Here is a 26,421-nt window from a genome sequence, read left to right on the forward strand (position 1 = left end):
AGATCATAACCACGCCCACCCACCCCTGACTCTAATACACACATTTCAACACCCACCTCCCCTGCAAAGAGATGATGGAAAAGGAAATAAAGCCCTACACACACACAAACACACACAAACAAATCCACAAGCACTAAATGTAAACACAACCATACACACACATACTCAGCAGGTAGCCTTTTTAAAGTGATGTCTAATAAGTTACAAGCACCCCTTTTACTCAACACACACTCCTCCAGGTGTATGACATTACTCCTCCAGGTGTATGACATTACTCCTCCAGGTGTATGACATTACTCCTCCAGGTGTATGACATTACTCCTCCAGGTGTATGACATTACTCCTCCAGGTGTATGACATTACTCCTCCAGGTGTATGACATTACTCCTCCAGGTGTATGACATTACTCCTCCAGGTGTATGATACAAAAGACCATCATCAACGATTGTCTCATCAATATTGTTTTTTCTTTTTTGTCGTTGTTGACCGTTACCCCTTAGTGACTTTCAGCTTTCTTTCAATCTGTGTTTTCAGAGCACATATTTGATCTAAATGTAATGACCACGAATGACCTTCAGCTAAACACTACCCTACATATGTTTTAGTGAAATGTTAGTTTATCTTCTAATTGCAATCAAGTAGAACTTTTGACAATAAATGTTTAAATATTTGATGCCCACTTACTCTAAATCTCATATTAACTTTGATACTTATGAACCGTTTGAACTACAAATACAATACAATCTTTTTGTCCTAATTTTGTACATTTACTGCCATTTTTCAACCACATTACAGCAACATTGAGTGTTACAGGTTAGAGAGAGAGATTTGTGCAAAGATCCACACATTTCTCATGAATGTCTCTTAAGTATAAAGCCAACAGACAGTTAGCTTAGCACAAAGACTGGAAGCAGATGGAAGAGCTAGCCTGGCGGAGTTCATTATGCACTATAAGGTACTTTGTCTTGAAGATACTGCTGGTTCGGGCTGCCGTATAGCTGAATTGGTAGAGGATGGGACCCCTGTACCTTGGCATGGTCCCAAAGCGAGGGACCGCATGTCATCCCCCTCCCAGTTTCAACTCTGTCTCTACAATAAAGGCAAAAAATAAATAAAAACTGCTGGTTTGTGGGTTTACTACAAATAAATAGTCCCTTGATACAATGAACGTGAATGGATGGATCTGCGTGTTCCAATGAACACAGTTGACAGCATGTTCGGGGTATCATGAAGAGTAATGGGGAAAGATGTGATTCATTTGTCAATTTTCAATGACATAGAGCTCCAAAAATGTACCACCCTTGCATTAGGACTAGAGGTCCGGAAGAGCGTATGTTTCCAATAATTGGGGCGAAGTGACCCTTTAGGTCTCCAGTGTAACTTTAAGCTGCTGTCAAATGATTGATCACTTCAAATCCAACTTCAGGTCCTACATCCTGACCCGTGAGCAGCGAGGTCGACAGTCTTCCCCCATCGCATCATGTCGGCACTCCCAAACTGATGACATCACCCCATGATGCATTGCTGTAATAACGGAGCCGCTTAATAAGAGTCGTATGAGTCATGAACCAGCAGCTCAGAGAGGGTTGATCCCCCAAAGGCTTTTAATGTCTTTGATTTGGTTAATGAGCACGTGAGATACAGAGTCAGTGTCATTCTCATTTATCTGGTCATTGGTCGGACAAACAGCTGCAGAGATGAAGAGAAGAAGATCAAACACTGGCTCTCACGTCTTTCAGATTCATTTACAATGAAAAAGACAAACTAATTATCCAAGAGAAAACAAATGTCAAATGACAGAAACTAGGCTTGTGACAGTAGTCTATGTTATCCTTCATACAGATGTCTTGCAGATGTAAATGCGTTTTTCAGGGTTAAATTCAGGGTCCGCATCTGTCTGGCATTCTACAATTGTTCATTTGTGTTGTTGCATGTGTGTATCTCAGCCTAATGTGTATAGGTCATGTTTGTGCATGTGTGTATTTCAGGTGTACTGTACAACAGAATGAAAACTGAATTCCCACTCATGGGATTAATAAAGTATTGTACAGTAGGACTGGTTGAAATGTTAATGTTGGGCTGTTTTTATGTGTTTTATAATAAATAATTGATATCAGTTTACACGACTGTTAAAATTAGATTTACAGAATGTCAACGAACATGTCGCTGACAGTTATAGTGACTCTGGCTGTGAGTTAAGTGAAGGAGTGTAATATTGATTTGTTCGGAGTCATGGAGGGAGGTTCCTGGCGCAAAAAGGAGACCCTACTCTTACCGTATTTAACAATCAGCAATCCATGTTGTTTTGTTCCAACGACATTTGGCTGCCTTTGTATTCCTTTGAAAACAAATCGTATTAATGTTGGGAAAAGCTGTAAAGGTGAATCTCCTCACAAAACCTCTCTAAAAACAATCATACGCCACAAACTGGACTGGAGTGTTGGACGAAACGGGAGAAGTCGGCACTTTCACTAATTGAGGGCTGCGTGTATCCTCACAGACGTGGTGAATGACGTGAGTTATGATAACAGTTAGCAGTCACAAAAAGTATGGCCTTGTCTCATGATGTTCAGCACACAGCGAAAACCCATCCAGGTTCATTTCACATATCAGGGCCCCAATCATCACTTAAACTTGTAATCAGTACTATACACAGATTGAATCCATCACGGGACAAGATTAAGGACAAGACAATGGAGGATTGTTCGGGATTCAAACCCAATGCAAATAGGGAACCTGAGACAGTTAATGAGGCATTCTGTAAACATTTGGTAAGAAGTGGAGTAGGAGGAGAGGACGGACAGGCTGGAGAGAGGAGATAAGGGAGAAGAATGAACAGGAGGAGGGACGGAGACCTCTCCTCTCCTCTGCTCTTCTCCTTTCAATTATTGTTTTTTATATTCAATTTTTTTATTGTTCTTGTTTTATGTTCATGTAAATATATAGTTTATAAAAGTTGTTAAAAAGAGCAAGAGGAAGAAGAGGACAGGATTGCCAAAGGAGGAGGAAGATGGGGAAGGAGAAGGAGACAGAGGAGATGTGGTGGATGAAGGAGAGAAATAAAAAGAACACCAGGAGAAAAGGAGTGCAGGATTAGTAAATATACGGAGAATAATAACAGTTCTGACATAATGAAGCTCATTTTAGAGGCCACAAGATGAGAGAAGAAGTCATGGAAAAGACAAAAAGTACCCCGAGGTGAGATGTGTTGTCCAATGAAACAAGTTCTAGTTGATTCTCAGTGGCTGTGAGGGGTCATGAGGAGATAGTCAACTGAATATCTTTGGGGCTTGGACTGTTAATGGACCAACTGATTTATTGATTATTTGAGAGAATAGCCAATAACAACAAATGTTACTCCAAGTGGTTAGATGGTTGACAATAGATCATATATATTGTCTGGGACCTTGCATGACAAAACAAGATTACAGATTGGAGCAGACACAAACATTATGTCAGCGAGACAAGAGAGTACGTAGAGTATGAGTGAGTGAGGAGTTTAAGATGTTTGCTTCTGAGCCAGGCTGCAGGAGGTTCGCCACGGTGATTATCACAATCCCCTGGAAACCACACACACACACACACACACACACACACACTGTTCAACACCCCAGTGTGTGTGTGCTGGGGAGCTGGAGTATAGGTTTAAATGTAGAGGTTAGGGTTTTTTGTCTTTTTGTCACCGTCACATCATTAACCAAATATTTAGTGAACTGTAACTCTGCGTCATGTCTGCTGCATCTCCATCCAGACAACAGAGGGGTGTGTGTGTGTGTGTGTGTGTGTGTGTGTGTGTGTGTGTGTGTGTGTGTGTGTGAGAGTGTGATTAAACATCAAACACAGTTCAGCACCAGAACACAAAGACATTATGATGACTACAATGTAAGAGTGGCACACACGTCTGCTCTGAGACAACAAGATGACTGTTGACAATGAAACAAAGAGGTGTGTGTGTCAGTTTCTAGTAACCTGCATTATATTGGTTTGGCCTTTGTAGTTTTATCCCCCTAAAACATTGTCAGAACTAACAACATCAACCAAAATGCTTGGAACGAAATGTTATTTTTTTGTTATTTTGGTGTACTGGCCCTTTAAGAGGTGCATCACAGATCATGTCATTTGTATAAACCCTAAACCCATTTTGAAACAGCTGGAACAAGTTATATGTTATATCAATGGGGAAAAGTAAAACATTTTTGTTCTTATATCTTTAACTTTTAATGACATGTTGGGATATTGGCCCATTTGTTTTCTATCGACTAACATAAGGCTACAAGTAACCGCTGTTTAAATTAGCTTAGCATACAAACTGGAAACGGGGTGAAGCATGCCCTGCTGAAAAAACCAGCATAGACCAGCTTAAGATGGTTGCTGGTTTTAGCTGGTGTTAGGCTGGTTTAGTTGGTTCAAGACCAGCCTGGCCAGCTAAACCAGCATAGACCAGCATGGATGTCAAGCTGGTCTATGCTGGTTTTAGCTGGTAGTTAAGCTGGTCTATGCTAGTGATGTGACGTTCGCGAACGATCGGATTCTTTTGAGCGGCTCTCTGGTACGTACGAAGGGAACCGAGTCCTACTTGGTGAGAGACATTTTTTTTATCGTTGGTTCACTGCCTGCCATAAATCAAGTTCTGGCAACCACAGCAGCCCAAATGTTAACGTAAATGTCAAGTTTTCTTTTTACAGTGTACTTATATCTGTCCATTTCTTTTCAGTTTGCTTCAAGAAGTGGCTTCACAGACAGAAGTGCAGGCCAGATTGGGAAAGGCTGGACGCTACACAACGGGAACCATTATGGACATGAACAAGGAAAAACAAAAACCACTTTGTTTGTTGCCTTTTTCTTATCATACATAGTGTTACTGTTTTTGTTACCATCTATTTATTACTTTTATTTTTAAATCAAATACACCTGTTTTAGATAATATATTTATTTTGATGTATAGGTTGATTTGCAGGTTGGTTGTTATGTGTATAATTATTGTATTGTTACTGTGTATTTTATTATATTAACTAGCTATTTATTGCTATTTATTAAATTAAAATACTGTAATGAACACTATACAATGTCTTTATTTTGGTAGATACCAGAATACATGACACAATGAATCTTTGTAATATATGTATGTTCTCTGGTTTAAATAATCCTACCAGTATTTAAACAATGTACATGCTTCCAGCATGGTATATTTAATACTATTATTAAACATAAGCTGGTGCTAGATGGATGCTGGTGACCAGGTCTATACTATGCTGTTTTCTTTAGCTGGCCAGGATGGCTGGTTTAGCTGGTTTAGCTGGTGCCAGCTAAACCAGCTAAACCAGCCATCCTGGCCAGCTAAAGTGTCCAAACCCCCTCTAAACCAGCCAACCATCCAGCCTAATATCTACTGGCTGGTCAACCAGCCTGACCAGCTAAAATGGTCCAAGCTGTTTTTTTCAGCAGGGTGGCTCTCTACAAAAGTATCTACAGTAAATACACCTATCAGCACCTCTAATCAATGATTACGTTTTAAATGTTGTTTGCCTTATCAATACAGTCACAAGACAAAGTTAAAAAAGGTAAATTAGCTGATTAATAATTGACTTCGAACTACTTAGAGCCAATACATATTCTGACAGATGACCCATAAAATGGTACACTTTCCTTCTTGTAAGAATTGAACAAACAAGAGCAGTGGTCACTGTTGAGCTTTTGAGGCTTGTACTGTATGTTGATTCAGTTTCCTCTGGACAGAGACAGGCTTCCTGTTTCCCCTTGTTTCCAGTTGCTATGCTAAGCTAACTAGCTGTTTGTTATGCCAAGCTAATCATCTGTGGCCTAATATTTCATGGATAGATAGCAAACCAACATCTTGCTTGAGTGAAAAGTCAAAACTATTTTCCAAAAAACTAAAATCAACCAGTGGTGATTGTGTCTATGAATCAGACTTTAGTTAATTACTTCTTTAAATGTTTCTTAAAGTGGCCCTCAGTGCTTCACCTTAAAAAATCTGCTCCATTTAGACCTGAACGCAACAAAGAAGCTTTCTCTGCAGAGTGGAGGTGTGTGAAAGACTATATCCCCCCCACTCTCATGTTACCTTTACTGCAGCAACACAGAGGCCCTGTGTGTGTGTGTGTGTGTGTGTGTGTGTGTGTGTGTGTGTGTGTGTGTGTGTTGCTGACACCAAAGCTAACTTACAATCAAGAGGATACACAGGGAGAAGAGCAAACAGAGGGGGAGAAGGACAGGAGCGGCAAAGAGGGCGGGGGAAAAGGAAGGGAGGGAAGAGCCCAAGAGCACGACGGCGGGAGGGAGAGGCGGGGGACACACACACACACACACACACACACACACACACACACACACACACACACACACACACACACACACCACACACACACACACACACACACACACACAACACACACACACACACACACACACCACACACACACACACACACACACACACACACACACACACACACACACACACACACACACACACACACACACACACACACACACACATCACACACACCACACACACACACACACACACACACACACCACACACACACACACACACACACACACACACCACACACACACACACACACACACACACACACACCACACACACACACACACACACACACACACACACACACACACACACACACACACACACACACACCATCTTCAAGGTCAACAACAAACAGAAATAATCCCATCGTCTGTTTCTTTATCTGTCCCCGTCTGTGGACATGGGCTGCCGGTTTGGGACATTTTGTTTTCCAAATGGGAAGCTTCTGGATTTGTAGGTGAGCCAAATGTCAAATCAAAGTGTGGCGCTAGCTAACCTGCGCTCAGAAGCTCATCTCGTGTTACAGGCAGTATGAGATAAAGCCCTCTTTGAACATTAAAGGATGTGAACGTGTCACAGCGGGGCACAAAATACTAATATGTATTTAAAGTTTAAATTGTGTTACTGATACAATTACAGATTCAAACTGACAATACATTTGGATTTTGGGTCAATTTCTGATGATTTTAGCAACTAACAGCAACATGTTTTCTTCACAAGAGTGTTATGTTTCCATGTGTAGTGACATCTTTAAGTAAAGCTTGAAACAGGAACACAGGATGATGAGAATGATGGAAAATACCAGTGACTTTTCCTCTTGTGGCATTAACAATGATATTACAATGCTGCTTATTGCAAGTTCAGCTATATACACATGATCTCTACACGCTTACATTTACAGTTTGAATTCAATATTATAAATAAACAAATAATGTACACGTTTTATATGATCAAACCTCTGTTCGATGTGATAGTCTGGTGTCACTTGAGGGTATCTGCAGGAAACATGTGGTGGATGGAGGGGATTTATTGGTGTTTTCACACTGTTTTGACTGGAGCTCTATTTCTTACAGTGTAAACTTTAACCTGAAAGCAATTTTGTTCTCCATCCTAGAAAATGTGTTTTTTCTTCCAACCCCGCAAGTCATGCTTCTTTAACTCCTCAAAAACAATCCTTCACGCTGGAGAATCAAAACCTCCAAAACAAATTGCCAGAGTTGCCCCGGCCTCTTTATCAAGTTTTACTTTTTCTAGAGAGCCGTGATCTGGTTGCAATTATTACCGCGGTCGAAAACACTTATCATCTCGACAGAGGCAGTAAACGGGGAGAAACTGAACTTTGAAACCTCTTCTTCTCCTACCATCGGACAGTTGGGTTGAACCTCAGAAGAAAAGCGTGCAGTGAACAAAATCAAAGTGAAAATGAAGCCACAAATATGACAGCAGCCCTGGTGGTTTCTTTCAACTAGAGCAGTGAAACCAAAGAACTGAAACACATGAAAGTAAAGAAACAAACTGCAGGAGTGAAGGAGTGCAGAGGATTCTGAGTGACTGAGGAGGAGGCCAACCCAAACACTCCTGCCAGTGTTGTGACTTGGATGGGAGACGCGTGCATGTTAGAGCACATTAAGGTCTTTATGGCTTCAATTTCCAAAGGAAATATAAAATGAATCATGAACTCCGCGGCGGTTTGGCTCTGTTCGCTCCAGTTCACTGGATGTTTTCTTAACGTTTTTACTTGACTTCACCGGAGACCCCTGCCATCATTAGATGTAAAGTCTAAAATAGACTGACACACTTTTATGTAGTGTTTGATTAACCTAACTTTGGAACACAAAGAGAACAACAAGACACACGTCATTGCTTATTTGTTTTGCACTACCCAACACATGTAACAACAATGTTGTAATATAACTGTACACTACTGAATTAAACAGACAGCAGCCCAAGAGCGTTAACATATACAACAATTATGACTTCCCTACATGAAAGAGTCTGTCCACTAATGTCCAAAGAAAAATCTAACATATACAACATCGGTCTTTGTGAGTAAGAAAATCAAAGAAGCAAGATTAAACTAGAAAACAGTTGTATTGTAACTGAAGACAACACAAAACAGCATTACACAAAAAGAGCTAAACGTAACGAAAAGTGAACTCTAAAACCAAACACACACACACACACACACACACACACACACACACACACACACACAGCTATTAGACTGAAACCAAACATCCATCTGCTGTCAGCGTGAAACCAGCAGACTGTTGTTGACACAGCACCATGGCAACCAAGGGGCCAAGAGGGAAAGAGTGAAACCCTGTGTGTGTGTGTGTGTGTGTGTGTGTGTGTGTGTGTGTGTGTGTGGGGTAGGTTAATATGTCACAATGAGAGAATTTCTATTTGCAGCCATTATTACCACAGAATGTCCCACCACTGTCTGAGATTGCAACAAATTGATTTTCATAATCACTTAAGCCATGATTCTTTTTTTAATTGACCATTTGGTCTGTCAAATATAATATAAGAGCAGTTCATTTGGATACAGTGACTGGTTTCATAATTGATTCGCTGAATGACATCAGAGAACTGTTTGTGAAGATGGCAGAAAATGCTGTTTTCAGCCTCTCAAATATTGAGATTTTCTGCTTTTCTCAAAAAAGAACTTTGAATGAGAAAATCACATGCTGAATCACTGCTGCATATTAAAGTGTAACATATGTTAAAACTTCTTCCTTGTATTAACACAGACTGAAGCTTCAGTGAGGAACACGAGTCACTTCACAGAGCTCTTCAAAAGCACAGCCTGAAGGCACTGCAGGTTAACTATGTGTGGGTCTGTGTGTGTCTGGGTCTGTGTGTGTCTGGGTCTGTGTGTGTCTGGGTCTGTGTGTGTGTGACACTGAGTAGGTCCCAACTGAAAGCTACGGATCCCGTCGGGCCTGTTCTCAGCAATTTTACTTTGTTTCTGTCTCGCACACACACACACATGCGATGCGCACTCAGATGAACTTATAGAACAGCGCTACAAGCAGAGTAGTTATTGAAATAAAGCAGCAGGTCAAATGTCTGATTGGCCACTTTAAATAGAGAAAAAAAAGAATCCAAAAGCTACACAATGCGACAGTAATTAGCCTCTAATTGCTGGATTGTTTCTGTGGAAACTTCACAGCTTTTACCAGCGGATAAGTCTAATTGCTGGTATTTGGGACTCGCGCTATGCAAGTTTAATTGACCCATGTTAAGCATCATGGTCAAATAAAAGGTAATTTACTTAGTTTGTGGCATTTCCGATCTTAATTGGCAAAGAATTTAACAGCTTTCGCAATAGCAAATACCAGGCCGCCTTTTTTAGCTTTTAGTTCTGGTTTTCCAGTACATTTAGGGTATGTTTCAGTCGCAGTAATCTCATGAGTTTAGTTTTTTTGAGCAAACTGCTCTGATAATTCCTTTGTACACTACCTGCTCTGCAGCAAACAGCAGCAACACAAAGTAAGAAACATTATCGTGGATATAGAGGACTTTTAGCAGCGTAAAATACATTTTTCTTAAGATTTGGTGGTGGAGACCAAAAACAGAACTTAAAGAGAGAGAATATTGGGCTTACATTCATCACAACTACTGGAGGGTGTTCATGTTGCTGTGTGTCTGCTGGATGTGTAAATAAGCAGCTGTTTAATATCACATGAGCCAAAGTGAGGTCAATATTGTCCACTGAGTCCGACAAATCCATTCTCTTTGCCTCTTTAAAGACTGCGTATCGTAGTTTCTGTTGCACTTTGTCTTGATAGTTTCCATGCAGACTGTTCTGTGGTTTCAGACAGAGGGTGAAAAGAGGTGCAGCAGCACAGGCAGACCTTTTTGAACATTAAAGCATGGAGACATGTCACAGCAGAGACACAAAATACAAATATGAACCTGAGAATGAGCAATATATCTCCTCTTTAAACAAACTTGCCTCGCCCTGATCTCCCTCCCCCACTTCTCTTCCCACTATAGGAAGTGATTGATAAACGATGATGGTTATGTAGAAGTTCTGATTGACTAATGGACTTGACTCATCATTTCAACACACCAAATCCCTCTTCCACTTCAACCATGATGCACCACACCTGTCTGCACAAGTGGAAGGCCAACACCCTTTTTATACAGCGCACAGACACAGACACAGACACAGACACAGACACAGACACAGACACAGACACAGACATAGACACAGACACAGACACACAGACACACACAGCACTCAATGCATTGGCCAATGTCCACACAGGTAGGTAGAACACACATTCAAAGATTTGCAATCTCTGCAAGAAGAGTGATTAGGTCACAGTCTCTAGGACTCCTTCACAAGTATGCACTGCTGACACTAACATACATATACACACAGAAAAAACACACACGGCTTATCTCAAAAGTTAAAAGTTAATTCATTCACTTTAGCTGTGTTTTTTATTTTTTATTGGTTTAGTGTACCAAAAAGATCCATCCCACTTTAAACTCTTTTGAGATGCATAAATTATGATTCGGGGATTTTGCTGGTTTAAATTATATTAATAAAATATTATCAGGTGATGCTGTCTGTGTTCAAATAGATTATTCTCCTTCAGACACTTTCACCTAAGGACCCAAAAACTTCTTAAAAGCCGACAGATGTCAGCTTCTAGAAAATGAGAAACTAAAAACAGCTCCACAAACCAACACCGCTGAATATGAAGCAGGGTGGAGTCAACACACAAACACACACACACACACACAGACCGACACACACCATGTGGGCTATGGCACCGTGGGAAGCTTACAAGTCCAGATTTAAAGTTTGCTCAAAGATAATTCATTCAGGAGGAGACTGTTCTGAGTTGTAACTTTATGTAACCCTCATGTTCTGTATGGTGTCCCCTTTAACAGCTCAAAACAGCCTTTTTTCCTTTGGTTGAATATTAAAAATGTGAATGAAACATGTGACAATTATTTTTGAATGTCTGTAATGCTGCATCAAATGCGCCAAACAAAGCACTGCCGAATGAATTCAAAACACAGAAATGTTTAAAGATATTCCTCCTTCTTCCTCAGAAAGGGTAGGGGCCTCTCAAAGGGGCCCCACACCAGAGCTAAACATTAACACACGCACACACAAAAGGAGACATTGAGTTTCATCACTTTGTCTGACAGCAGCAGGCATCTTATTCCCACGACCCCCCCCCCCCCTCCTCCCCTCCCCTCTCTGTTCACTCCTCTCGTGGAGGTGAGGCATCTGACACACTCTCGTTACCTGTGGACCAGAACCGGACCCCCGCTCACAGACCCTCCAACACTGGGGTTATGCAGACCTGTTTCATGCCTCAACACACTGTTCTGTTCCTATGTTCATTTGATCGTTTATTTGACGAGGGACAGTGCACATTGATGAACATTTAAAACAAATAATGCTTTAAAAACGTAAACATGCCGGATTTTAGCTTTGAGCTAGTTTCCATCCGTAGTCCCAAACAAGTTCAAACAATAAGCACTGTGCTGTTCAGACATGCAAATCACAGTCAGCTGTTTAATCATTACATATATAACAAAACTTTCTAAACATTTCCTGCTGCGGGTTTTAAACCCCAGACATCACGTGTGTTTATTAGAGTTTTCAGGAGAGACACACTATAAAGCAGCTTATTCAGACTAGAACTGAAACGAGTAATCCATTACTCCGGCAACTGTTTCAATAATGATTAGTCATTTCCTTTTTATTGTATTTTATTTTTCCTTTTAAGAGGATTTTACATTTGTACTCTGCTGTTATGTTACACATTACACATAGGCCTGGAATACACACACATGCAAAACAGGACCTATGCACAGGGTTTAATGGAGAGGGGTCAGAGCAAAGGACTGCCAATTGGGGTTACTGCCTTGCTCGAAGGCAGCTAGGCAAGCAGTGCCCTGAAGTGAAGCTAGTAGTCCCTCATCAGTACTTGGTCCATGACGGACTTGAACCGGGGACCCTATGGTTCTCAATTGAAGGTATTGTCGCCTTATTTGAGTCAATCTTAAATCCTGAAAGTTGAGGAATAATTCCAATATTTCATGTTTTCAGAAGACTTTCTGCTTCTCTTTGTCATTAATCATTGAAGACTTCCTATTTGTACACTGTTTGGAAGACATTCCACCAGGTTCATGTGGGGACTTGAACCGTCGACCCTCTGGTTTCCAAACCTCAGTACCCGAAAACTGAGGTACTTCCGCCACATTTCATGTGTTTTTCTAGAGGAAATAGTGGTTCCAACATTCCTCCTGCTTTTCTTTGTCATGTTTAATATCTTTCTTGATATTCAGACTTTTGGTCAAAGGTCATTTTAAGATGTCACGTTTTCCTCTGTTAGTTGTAATGGCAATTTTTTGAGGTGATAAAGACTTAAAGATTGCTATGTTAAGCAATAATGAAATGTTCTGTCAGGCCCCTTTCACACCAACGCGGTTCCCGTTCTAGCTCCGTGCTTGAGCTCTTCTGGTTCAGAACCGGTTTTTCTTTTCAGCCCCCGTTTTGTTCACACCGCCCAGAGCCCGACTGGTGCTGCCGCTGCTGCGTCATGACGTCACCGTTTACGTCGCTGATTTTCTCCCTAACGGCGCTCACAACAACAACAATGGGGGACTGCGTCGGGTCGATGATCGTGTTGCTTTTAATCATACGAAGCCAGATTAAATTAAATAACTACTTCTCCAACCTTATACATTTCTCCAGAGTGCCGTGGTTCATTGTTTATTAATGTGTTTCAGCGGCATTTACCGACCACTGCAGTGCTGCCCGCTGTTTGGCATCACAACGCTGTTATGAAAGTTTCTCTGGTATAAAATGGGTGATGTTAGCATAGCAACCGAAGCTGGTTAGTGTTGCCTGACTTTATAAAGTGTGTTTTTTTAATAAGTGTGTGGTTGTGTTCTAGTCACTTTGGTCAGCGCTACTGCTTGTTACAACTTTTATTTGCCGTACTCGCCATAAACTGTTATTGCTCAGGTTGATCCCGCCCCTGCCCCCTGCCCCCGCCTCCGACGTAAGCGTGACGTATGCGGTTCTTGCTTCTAGACCGACCATTTTTTGGTGCTTGATAAGAACCGGTTTTCGGGGGAAAGAGCCGGCTCTGCTGCGGTGTGAACAGGAAAACCGGTGCTTATCAGGCTCTAGCTCCGAACCGGCCCTGGAACCGCGTTGGTGTGAAAGGGGCATTACTGCAGCTCTAGTTCAGTCGGTCCTTGGTGTGTTTGTTTTGGTTTGTTTAGTCTCTGGTGCAGAACAAACAACCAGACAGAGGCCGTCTGTGAGGGAGGGGCTCAGTCCACTTTAACACAGGACTGGAGCAGTTTGTTTCGGGGGAGAAACCAAAGAACACCAGGATATCTCTGATACTGAATGTGTGATTTTAGCATTAATCCAAAGTCAAACTACTATTAAATTAAAAGGAAAACTGTCAAGAAAGAGATCTTCTGACCCGATGTGTAGCTTAATTGATCTAAATCATTTTGCAACCATGTGCATTGTGACTTTCTGTGATGCATTCAAGGAACTTTGCGTGGATTTAGAGGATTTAACCCCATCAACTGTGTCAAAACTATTTTAGTTAAAGCTGCATGAGTTTAATCTGAAACTGATTCTTCTTGTACAAAAAGACATGTGACTACTGGCTAATTGATTAAAGTGTTTCAGATCCAATGAATATTAACTTGCATTACATTTTTTTTTTTTAAACAAGTCCTCGAAACTAAAACTGTGAATTTCTCACCTTTTTTTCAAAAATGACATCCCTTTGTTTTGGTTTTTGTCTGTCTGAAACATGGCAGTGTTGCTTCACCGTGTGTGTTTCCCACCCAGTCATTTCCAGGGTTGGGAGGGTTACTTTGTAAATGTAATCAGTTACTGATTACTGAACACATGGAAAGTAATCCGAATACAGTTACAGTTACGTGTCTTAAAAAAGTAACTTAATCAGATTACTTTTAGATTACTTTTGGATTACTTTCTTTATCCATCACAGATGGGTATGTTTTGGTGTACAGGAGACACAAAAAGCAAAAGGAAACTGAACGTGTTTTTACTGTTTTAATGGTTTATCAAGAGCACAACTGAAACATAACATCTGAAACGATGTAACAACATAATAAACTTTTTGGGGATGCAGCTTGGGATGTGAGGAGTGAGGGACACGGCTTAGAACGGGCGTGTCGCCTTCTGTCCTGCCAGTGTTGGCGCCAACACCCTCCCGCTGCCTCCTGGTGCTGCAGAGATTTCATGAAGTGAAGGAGGTTTTCCTGTGGTGTCGATATCGCCACGATTTAAACGCAGACTTTGTTTCTCCATGTTTCGTTGTTATTGTTTCACTGAGCGGACCCGCACATTTTTTTCAAACGCTCCCTTTTTTGGTCCATCTGCGGCGGTAATAGGTTTTGTGCGCTGTGATGATTCGGCTGTACCTTTAGTAATGAATATTAAATGTTGTGAGGAAATCTTTCCACCAATAATTCCAATAAGTAATCCAAAATGTATTCACTTCAGGTTTACTAAAGTAACTGTAATCAGATTACTCGTTTTTCAAATGTAACGTGAGCTGAATAGTTACTTGATTTTTGTATTCTGATTACGTAACGCCGTTACATGTATTCCGTTACAACCCAACCCTGGTCATTTCCTTTCTACGTTGGAAAATCCAACCTACACAGTTTGACATCACTGGACACTCACTCCCATCCCTTAACTTAGTGTTAAGGGATGGGAGTGAGTGTCCAGTGATGTCAAGCCTCAGTTTTTTTTGGGTATGTCCAAAAGTATTATTGTATACATTTGATAAAGCATAAAACACTTAAGAATCTTAAATCTAGAAAAGACTGTTGAAGTCCACCTCAAAACAAGCAGTGGATGAAGCCAGGAGCTCAGTTCAGCTGTGGAAACACACCGATTCAGACTTTAGAGGAAAATTAGTGTCGGAATTAATTTAAATACGACGATGAGTCACAGCGCAAACAAATCCCACAAAAAGACCCAAATCAGCAACCAGATGGCTTAAAAAAAACTGTACTTAAATGCTTAAAGGTCCCCTATTATACTGTTTTTCATCAATATAGTTCTCAGATATATACAAAACAAGTCTCTGAAGTGTTTGGCTGAAATACCAAACAGATCATGCATTGTAGCATCCCATAAACCCCTCTGTTTAATGGTTATACAAGCCAAAGAAATCGTTATGACATCATAAAGTGGCCAAAATCTGATCAGCTCATTTTCATATATAAATGGATCAGGACAAAAAGTGAGAGAATCTTTTTTCCTGAAACTTTCAGAATCTCTTTACACAGAGGGGACACATGGTTATGAAGAAGAGACATGAAGAAGAGGGGACACGTGGTTATGTATAAAAGACATGAAAAAGTGGATTTTGCATAATAGGTGACCGTTAAACATTTCCCTTGAAGGGCAAAACTGAAACTTAATGCAGGGCCAGGGGCCAAAAGCAGCACGTGTTGTATTTGATTGTATTGTAAAGATGTGAAATTGTAAATGATGCCCTTTGACCATCAGTCACTGGCTCTCCATTTTTTCTAAACTCACTTGCGCCAAACTGGCTTCCTGTGTCACTCTGAAATAAATAGAGATCCTGCATACCTAAATAAGCATTTACCTCTTATACCTATATATTATCATTATTTTATATTTTTTCTCTGCATGAAATATTTGGCGGGCCAAATCAAACCTAATGGAGGGCCCCACACTGGGCAGACCTCCATTAACAAGACTACAGGACATGAAAACAAAACAAAAAGGGATTATGGGTAGAAAGGATGGCTGCAGCCAGTCATGCTTGGTTACTTAGGACGGGCTTGAACACCACAGAAGAAGAAGAACAGTCATGCTGAGGTAAGGTTAAGAAGATTGTGACGTTGTTGAACACAAGCATGAATTTGCAACAGCGGCTAAAAAACGCCACGATGATTTTCTACCGCAGCTGTGAATAAATGAATGAATGCAGCTCTGTCCTGAAATGACCTTGAAAGGACTGTGTTGTGTTTAAAACGCTTCATAATACCAAGCTCCATCAGTGCTGTGTGGAGCAAATCACTCCGTTTAATGTTACTTTGCAGATAGAGTATTTTCAGAAAAATACTTTTTGAAAGTGAAATGGGAAAGTCAAACTTCTTAATTGCGTGAAAGAGCCCCCCCCCCCAGAAAAAAGACTAAATACAGTATCAAAGTCATAATTGTAAAGCTGAGCAGACATTCAATACTGTCATTACACAACGGTTTGATATTTAAACACTCTCTAACATGTAAGCAGCAGAGAGGGAAAAACAGCTCTGTTGGTAATTTATCTCACTCTGTGGGTAGGAAACTGCGGGTAAAACAAAATCCTTACAAGCATTCTGCGTGACAAGCAGCCAGAGATCGATGGATCTGAAACCAAAGGAACTGCGAGACCAACATCAGTGTTCACTTTTTAAAGAGAAAGACCGTTTTGGTCACTTTCATTATGGGGCTGTCACTCCACTGTCCTTTTGAAACCTCATTCTTTCATTAAATGTGTCTTATACACATTAAAAACAGGGCACTTATATGCATGAGTGTGTGTATGCTCTATGCCTTCATGTGCATTGGGCATTCTTGGCCTGTGTGTTGCGTAATTTAGGGGTCAATAACGTAAGAGAAAATCTAGACATTTTTAGACATCATGACTAAAGGAGGGAGAAAGTTTTGAAAAAACATTTTAGTAAAATATCTAAAAATCTTTACATGATGACCGACCAATAGAAATGAAACTATTTAAGGTCAGCTACAACATATCAGTTGTTAATTTAAAGGAGTTTCTCTTTCCTGTAGTGTGTTATATTGGTTTCTGTGCATTTAAATGGTCTTCAAAGGCTAACATCCCTGTGATCCCTCCAGAGGGAGTTTCTACACAAATACAAATTAAAACAATTAAAAAAATGTAACTGCAAATATGCAGCATAATAAATAATTTAGCAGCCTGGTTGGAAGCCAAACAAAACTAATTAAAATCTGACACAACAAGCACCCTGTTAAAGAAAAATATGAAGCAGCAGGTGAAGACTGATCACGTTTAACCTTATTAACAGTTTGCTATGGCTTTGTAAATGTTTGGGGGGTGAAATATTTTCATGTTGACCCCCCAACATGAAGCCAGGCTCATTAACACAGGTGTGTCCCCCCTCTGTGGGAGCCTGCTCATTAAAACACACTCTGCTGTTGTCATGTGGAGACTCTGCCCACAACATGCCAAACTCCATTTAGAGAAACTGTCAGTTTAAGGCTGCTGTTGACAGCATGATGCAGTTCATCAGTAATAACTGTGGGACAGTAACTCTAATGAAACTGACAATTGTAGAGGAGATTTGGCTCCAGTTCTCACGGTCGTCTATCACATAAATGCTACACTGATGTGATAGGCAGCAGGAGCAAAGTTTACGAAGGAAAATGTGCAATTTTGAACAAAAAAATGTACCCAATTTGGATTATCCGTGTGCCGATTTAAAGATTAGTTCATTTTGAATCTATTGATATTCAAATAATATAATCTTCACTCGTTTAATGTCGACTAAAGGCAAAGCGACATTAAACCAAAGGATTCTTAAACACAGTTTGGCAGGGGCTGCATGTAGGGGAACTAACAGGACTCAAAGTAACCAAAAATGCAGTGTCGTGTTATTTAGGTTAAGTTATTTATTCTATCACACAAGGATCTATCATTATATTGATTTCGGTTTACATTCTGATAAAAATAATCTCCACACCAATGAAAGGACAAAGGTATGGACTGAACTTTGGTCTCCGGCAAAAGTGCATGGCCAACATTAAACACACAAGACAAGGATTTTAAAGGCGTCTTCAATCTATATTGGCTTTTTCATCACAAAACACCCTCAATAGCGATCACTTCAATTAAATATCAACTTTGGAATGTGGTTTAATCTGCTCTTGATTCCAGACACCGTCTGTCAACGACCAAATCAGCCAGGTGGGCGCGTATCAACAACGGTTAACCACTTACAAAACCTAACAAGAAATATTTGTTGTTTTGTGTATAAAATGTATGCCGAATTGAAGAATGAGTCCACCTGATCCTATAAAGATATAATGTGTTAATGTAGGTTATATATATTTATGCGGAAAACGCAGTTAGACTCTAAAATGCTCAATTTCTAACAGGCAGTTCGTGCTCTCAACGAGAGAAAACTGTGTTTTGGGTCAATAAACTAGGAAAACTAGTAACTAACTTTACTGGGAGTTGTATTATAAGTATTACCAGCATCCCTGATATGTGTGAACTTTACACTAACAGGCAAACTTATATTCGGGTTAAAAAAAGAAGTTTTGCAACCTGCAGACGAATGAATGGACTTACCGATGGAGACCAGCTTGATGTTCTCCTTGTCCAGAAACTCCAGAGCCACAGAAACGTTCTCCAGCTTCATCTGCCCGAAGTTGGGCCTCGGGTGGTACTTTCTGTACATCTTCTTGTGGCTGAGGACCTCCAGCAGGGCGATGAGCCTCAGGCCGTCGCCCAGGTCCGTCTGCAGGTCCACGATCCGCTTGTTGACGCATTTCAGGTGCTCGTTGCTCCAGCGCGTAAAGGTGTTCTGCTGGATCTTCTTCCACGGAGCGTCCTCGGCCAGGTCCTTCTCTGTGACCGGCATCTTGTCTTCTCTTTCCCGCTGCTGGTCCCTGGTTAAACTGTGACAGAATGGGCCGGGAGCGTATTGTTGTGTGTGTTTCCTCGAAGCAGCCTGAAGTTGGTTTGCAGTTTTTTTGTAACCTCACGGAGACTCACTGGCTGCTGCTGCGTTCAGGTGCGGCTCTGAAAGCTCGGATTTCTTCCTCTTCTTCTATGAAGTTTTACGGGCCTTTGGGATTGTAAATGTTGCATCACTGCCTCCTTTTGGATTTCATCTTGCATCATTGACTTCATTGACATGCACAAAACATTCAGGTTTTCACTTTAAAATAATGTAAGAATAATTGAAATTAAAATAAAATATAAACATACATTGTAAACGAATTGGGAGGCGGGTGGCGCAGTCCCTGGGCAAGACACTTCACCCCAAATTGCTCCTATGGGGATTGCCCACAGTATTGAGTATGTAAGTCGCTTTGGAAAAAAGCGTCTAACATGTAATGTAATGTAATTGATAATACAATTATAAGTATTATAGATAATACATATAGATGTATCAACTTATGTATTTATTTATATATTATTATTTTATATTAACTTTATGTGGGTTTAAATCTTCAAATCTGTTTCAGACAGAACAACCCAACCCTGCATGACAAGTCTCAACACACACACACACACACACACACACACACACACACACACACACACACACACACACACACACACACACACACACACACACACACACACACACACACACACACACACACACACACACACACACCCTTCTGTGTTTTCAGGGTAAACAGAGGGATGTCTTGACTTGAGGATTGCAGTAAATCCCGCAGGAGGAATCATTGACGTCTGTGGACGTGTTTCAACTTTTTCTAAATTCAGAGACCAGAGGCTTTTTATGAATCACACTTTGATGTCTGGCGAGGTGTCAGCATCAAATACTCACTGAAACAAGAAGCTGTAAAAATCCCTATATATTTCATAAAGTCATGGTCTGATTATTGTTACAGTTTGTTATAAATAAGAATATCATATGCTGACAGTAACATGAAAATGTCCTCACATGTCTTTGCAGCTGTTTGACCAAGTACAACACGTCTCTTGTGTTAACTAAACAAACCAAACATTTACGGTTGATTATTATAATACAGTAAAAATAGGAGATAAAAAAACAGGTCAAAAATCAGTTTGATAAAAAAAAAGAAAAAGAAAAAAAAGAGGAGGCCTAGATGCAGGGAAAGAAAAAGACGGGTTAGAAAAATAAAAAGTCAGTGTTCGTTGGGATAATATTACAAATAGAATGAATCATGGTAAATAATAGCTGTGTTTTTGACACAAGTTATTTAAAAAATAACCTATTATGCAAAATCCACTTCTTCATGTCTCTTCTTCATCAACATGTGTCCCCTCTTCTTCATGTCTCTTCTTCATCAACATGTGTCCCCTCTGTGTAAAGAGACTCTGAAAGTTTCAGGAACAAAGATTCTCTCTCTTTTTGTCCTGATCCATTTATATAAAAATGAGAAAATGAGCTGATCAGATTTTGGCCACTTTATGATGTCATAACGATTTTTTGGGTTGTGTAACCATTAGCCAATCACCAACCAAGGTAACCCCCCCCCCCCCCCCCCCCCCCTTATCACCTGAATCTCTTCCTAGAGCACCATTGTGTTCTTTTTAACCAATCACTTGACAGAAGGGCGTGGCCAGCAGCAGCTCATTAGCAGTTAAAGCTACAGACACAGAATCAGCACTTTTGGAACAGGGCTGAAACAGTAAAACAAAAAGGTAAAAAGTCAATAATTTAACTATTTAACATAGAATTACAAGAAAATACAATAAAGTTATTATATCTTAAGTAAAAAAACTGAATGATTTTTAAGCTTTAGGTATCAAAAAGTTGACTTCATTATTTATTCCTTTTGGAAAATGTCAATATATTAAACAACTGAACATAGAAGACCACTTTCACATCACGTCCAAAAACTCTTTGCATTTCTTGCCACTTGAAAACATTTCTGCAATATTGAATTCTCTGTCTCTGACTCAACATCAGAGACCGCTGAGTGTTAATTCCTCGACATGTTCCTACAGTCATGTTGCAACCTTTGTCTCGTAAAGATGACATCATGCCCTGCTGGATGATTGATGCATGTTTGTCATGGGAACAGACTACACACACACACGTGCACACACTTGCACACACACAGGTCCAGGCCTGCTGTTTAATGAAGAGTTTAGTTCTTTGTTACCATGACATCATCCTCACCTTGGTTTAATCACTGGGGGGAAATACATTTAAGAACTGTACTTAAGTATAATTTTGAGTTTTCTGTACTTAACTTGAGTGTTTTAATTTCTTGTTAGGATTCTTCATACTCCTCTACAATTCAGGGGGAATTATTGTATTTTTCCCTCAAGTGGGAGTGTGACAGATACACAGGCAACTATTGCTCTTTAGATTGAGATCAATCTCGCTAAATCTTAGCTTTTCAGATAAACACTTTGTTTTTCCATACTAAAAATGAGTGTGGGGGGCAAAGTAAGTCTTTGATTATTTGTTATGTTTGAAAAAGCTTTTTTTGTATTAAATATATAAAAAACACATTACAGCTTGATGAATCATAAACATAGCGAAGATAAATTGTCCTATTTTAAAAGAAAAACATTGCATTTCCAGCCTTAGTAAGACAATGTGCTCCCAAATCCCCAGAACAGGAAATACTGCACTTTTTCATATTGTATTTTTATTATTTTTACAATTAAAATGTTAAAATAAACACTCAACAATTCAAAATAGGAGCTTGCTGCTGTTAAAGAAAAATGTATATACCACTTTAACCTTTTCATTATTTTGAAAAAAATCTGGATCAGAATAAATAAAATAAGGATATTATTAACTTGATATCTTCATGTAAATATGGAAACACCGTCTGATTAGTCTTCACTATTTATTAATGACAGGTTTTGAGCGGTTATTGTGACGTCCATGAATGAATGAAAGCACCAGAAGCAGGTTTGGTGGGTCAGCTTGCTACAACTTTAATCCAAACATCGCTCTGCATATTCAATACATCATCATATCCTCTACATAGCTCCCTCTCATATCTCTAAACAATTTTAACAAAATAAGTCTAGTAGCACATCATCCAATAACATTTTATTTTACAATTCTCTCTCTGTACTGTAGTGTTTTTCTCTTTAAACATCAGGAATATTTGTTCGTTGTCTTTTATTTTATTTAAACACGGAGACGAGACAGAGTACACGAACGATGAGTCCAGTGTGAACAGACACACACTCTCCTGTACACACACAGAAACACACACACATCAAAGTAATGTCTGCTAAAGAAAGGCCTGTTGTGTTTTAAGCTCGTTTGGAGAGAAGCTGATCTTATTCCTGTGGATGAAAGGATGTTCGCACTATAAAGAAACGTTTTGCTGAGTCGTCCCTGTGTTTTGTTTGTCATGCGTGCACATGATACCTTCCTGCTGAAGGTTTCACACTAATCCACTAATCCCAACTGAACTGTTTTGATCAGAAAAAGATAACCTTAACTCCTTTACCATGCTCATTTACATGGACCTAAAATGACAGCGTGAGTCCACATGCTAACGTGCACCCTCTACATTCATCAGATGGCAAATAAACATGCATGTCTGTATAAACACCTTGGTAATTCTTATATAGTAATACTTTCTAACAAAAAGACTGAATGTAATGCCATCAGATGAATGTAAATGCTGCAGCAGCACAAGGCTGAACATGCACAGAGATCCAACATGACTAAAACCACTACAATAAGTACTAAGCCAATTAAGCCTCATTTCCCCTTAGCTTTGTTCTTTACCCTTTTTGAGTTGTCTGGTCATGAATTTAGTTATTAGAAGAGTAGATATTATAAAAAGTCAGCACCTAATTTAGATCCATCCTGTAACAGTTCAAATATTGTATTCTGGATCAAGAGATCATCCGCTTCGTCCTTAGAGTCATGAACGAGGCATCATCTTTCAGTTGATGGGAATCGTTGGGCTAAATCCACAATAGTTTGATGAAATAATCTTAAATGAATGTCAATTTACAAGATTTGTTTATGAGCTTTAACCACCAAGTCACAGGCTTCTTCACCCGGAGAAAGCTCAGGTAGAAGCTGATGAAATATTGTGGATTAGCAACTTCAGCTTCTCTCCTCTCGAAACACTGACAGACCTCTGGCAGTCACAAAACAAGTGTGTGTGTGTTTATCCCAGAAAGTGTGTGGTTGCGTTTGTCCGCACACATACACAAACGGTGGTGTAAGTTACATCAGAGGCACTTTAAGCCCCGTTTCTGTGCCACAAAAATGAAAAAAACAAACCCCTCACAGAAAATAAATCGGATTTTTATTTGAATAATTTGGCTTCAAGTTTTAACCCCCGACCCTGAAACTCCCAAAGAAAAGAAAAGACCAAAAAGATTAAAAAGTCCATGTTAGAACATAGCTTAAACCGGAACAGAGCAGTCGGACTTCCTGAAAACATCGCGAGCACTTTCCAGCAGACACAAATCATGTTTCAGGGAAAATGAGACTCTTTTCTAAATATTAACTCTGACATTTTACTGATAGGAATTTTCTTAGTTCTTTTTTATTTGTCTTTTTATTAAAGTCGGGCGGTCCAATTCGATGTAGATGTACTGCGTAGTTACACTGTATTTGGGGCCGTATTAATAAAACAGAGCAAAAAGAATAATAGTTAGGTCTGGGGCAAATATGACCAGTGTGCCCCTCGTGAGTTAGAATTTGATCAAACACTGATTTGTTTAAGAATATGCACAATGTCCACAGAACATTACAAGGAATATTAAAGTTGTCAAAACTTGATTCGTACTCCTTTTATACAGCGCCTCAGGAGAATAGGTAGAAAACACATTATATATCAGACATTTTGTTTTTACTGAGCTTTAGCAGTGCATGTTCAGAAACAATTAAGCATTTCATAAAATGATAACCTCCGTTGCCAAGTTTGTAACGCATTATTTATCATTTGTTCTTCCCTGACAAAAAAAGGAAAGGGTGAGCAGTGTTTTTGGAATTAAAATAACCAATTTACATATTTGCGGAAGCCTGGCACCAAATATCTCTGCTGGAAAGTGTTGCGTTCGCTTGCATCCCAGGGATGTGAGCTCCACCTCTGGCAGGTGTTCTGTGTGGAAGCCGGCCTGCTGGAGAACACTTTATTAACCCAGAAATCAGCTGAGAGACCAACAGAGGAAGCCCCCACCACAGCTGAGAGAGAGCCGAGAATAAAAACGACAACAAAACTCCCCGCCGCAGAAAAAAACAACACAAAAACAAAATAAACCGAGAAGCTTCTGAATCCTCTGTAGAAACCACAACCTTTATAATCCCTCTACAATTATGTACAATTAGACTTTATACAAGTAAAGCAGTGATGCTCTCCTCACAGCGCTCTCTGTTTCTGTGAGTGTGTGTGAGTGTGTGTGTGTGTGTGTGTCCTAGGTGGAGCTGCTCTTGGAGAAGTTGGGGTAGAGGACGGCTGCCGTCACGGCGACCATCACTGCGATGACCGGCATCCAGGGGCTCCAGCCGCTCTGTGGGGAGAGACAACAACCACAACAAGTTAGTCTGCAGCAACGTGAACAATGTTCTGACAGAGAGAAACATGAAAGAAAGAAGAGAGGAAGAAGATGAAGAAGAGCAGAGGAAAGAGGACTGCAGAAAAGAAAAACAGTCAAGCCTATGAAGCCCAAAGAAAACTGATGATATTTTTTATTTTGTGAGCAAACTAGTAATTTATCTAATTGGGAAGAGTGATCTAAAAGCACAATACTTTGATAATAATCGACAGTTATTAACATTAATGTGAATTGGGAGGGTAAGGCTGGGCAAAGTATCAATATTTAAATGATCCAAATGAGCTTTAATATCATCTTTGATTCTCTTTGATCATATAGGTGTTTTTTTCTTTATTTAAAGGCTGCATTACATACACGTTTTGTACATTTCCAGACTGTTCATGCAGTTAAAACTATAAACAATAAAACACTTAACAGATAAAACAATACAAATGTATATAGAAGAATATTTTTTACAATAATAAATCTTAACTCAGCTAAATTAGCTCATTAGTTGAAATGTAATTTTGGAAGAATTTCTGTTTTCTTTGAAGTCGTCTGAGTTCAAGCTCATCTATCGACTAAATCATCTTTTTGACTTACGAGGCTATTTTCTTGGCATTTCATTAACATCCGTTTCCATTTTCACATGTCAATGCTTTTCAAATGAATTCTTCATCAAGGTCTAAAGTGTGCAAAGTCCTTTCATGGTTTCTGCTGAGGAGAGTCAGCGCTCTGGTGTCTGACTAACTGGATGAAATCACAGCTGAGAAATATTTAGGTTTAAAGAGTGGTGTCAAAATGACTGAACAATGAAAAATACACAAATAAAAAATAACATATTCTGGGGCTTCAGGAGAGTTAGAAGAGAGAAAGAACAACAGGAAGCAGCAAAGTAAAGGAGGAAGTTACCTGAGTAGAAAAACAGAAACGTTACAGACCAGTTTTGCTTCAGCAAACAACTGGAAACACTGGTCACACACTCCAAATAAACAAACAAGCAGCAAACACAAACACAGGACGGACGGGATGGAAACAACGATGGATGTTTGAAACATGAAGAAACTGCAGTGAGGCCAAAGAAAGACTTGGAATCAAAAAGATGGATGGGTCAGTGTTACCAAATGAATCCTGTGAGCAGGTCAATAAAGATCAAATGGAAAAATACATGAGATTAAGCTGCAGACCGGATGCAAGAAATGGAAGAAACAATTATAAATTAACCACAAACCCTGTTGCAAGAGATGAAGAAAATGACGCATACATTAAAGAAATGATAGTTCCAGCACCCTGAACGTGAGGGAGAGCCGTGAAGTGACGTTAATGGATGAGTGAGGGAGGGAGGGAGGGAGGCGGTGTGAACGTGTTAGTGACGGAGTTGAATAAGGAGATGTTCAGATGTGAAGCCCAACTCTTTAAAGGGAATCCTTTATCTTAAAATAAATAAGGTCAGAAATAAAGACTTTTATACTGTAATGAAAGTAAACCTTTCAAAAGTCTTGATTCTTAGAGCGACTGTTTACGGCTCAGATCCCTGCAGAATTGAGCTTTCAATAAATATACATTTCAACACTTCTTCATTCATACAGTACATTGCGAGAGCTTTTCATTTTGCATGGAAACATATTTCAAATTGGCCAAGTTTTTCTAATATAACTTTAACAAATGTACGTAGACTGTTAAGAAAAATAAATATCATTATCTTTAATAAATACTACATTTCTCTGAATCTTTACGTTGAATCTTGTCTGAGCAATTAGATTGATCT

The 26,421-nt window shown here is 39.7% G+C and overlaps 2 protein-coding genes across 20 annotated transcripts in view; both read right to left on the reverse strand.

Annotated features, from left to right (window-relative positions):
- LOC117497863 (filamin-B) overlaps positions 1 to 19,167 on the reverse strand; it is a 79,869-nt gene extending 60,702 nt beyond the window's left edge. The window contains 1 exon segment of the mRNA XM_034149896.1: positions 18,747 to 19,167. Coding sequence (XP_034005787.1) covers positions 18,747 to 19,038 — 292 coding nt within the window. The 5' untranslated portion in view covers positions 19,039 to 19,167.
- A 2,882-nt stretch (positions 19,168 to 22,049) lies between these two features.
- slmapa (sarcolemma associated protein a) overlaps positions 22,050 to 26,421 on the reverse strand; it is a 75,917-nt gene continuing 71,545 nt past the window's right edge. For all 19 annotated transcript variants that reach the window (XR_004557503.1, XR_004557498.1, XR_004557495.1 and 16 more), the window contains one exon: positions 22,050 to 24,629. Coding sequence is in view for 2 of the 19 variants with exons in the window: in XM_034149898.1 (XP_034005789.1) it covers positions 24,534 to 24,629 (96 nt within the window). In the remaining 17 variants the exon portion in view is untranslated. The remainder of the gene's footprint in view (positions 24,630 to 26,421) is intronic.

Source organism: Trematomus bernacchii, unplaced genomic scaffold, assembly GCF_902827165.1.
Source record: "Trematomus bernacchii unplaced genomic scaffold, fTreBer1.1, whole genome shotgun sequence".
Lineage (NCBI taxonomy): Eukaryota > Metazoa > Chordata > Actinopteri > Perciformes > Nototheniidae > Trematomus > Trematomus bernacchii.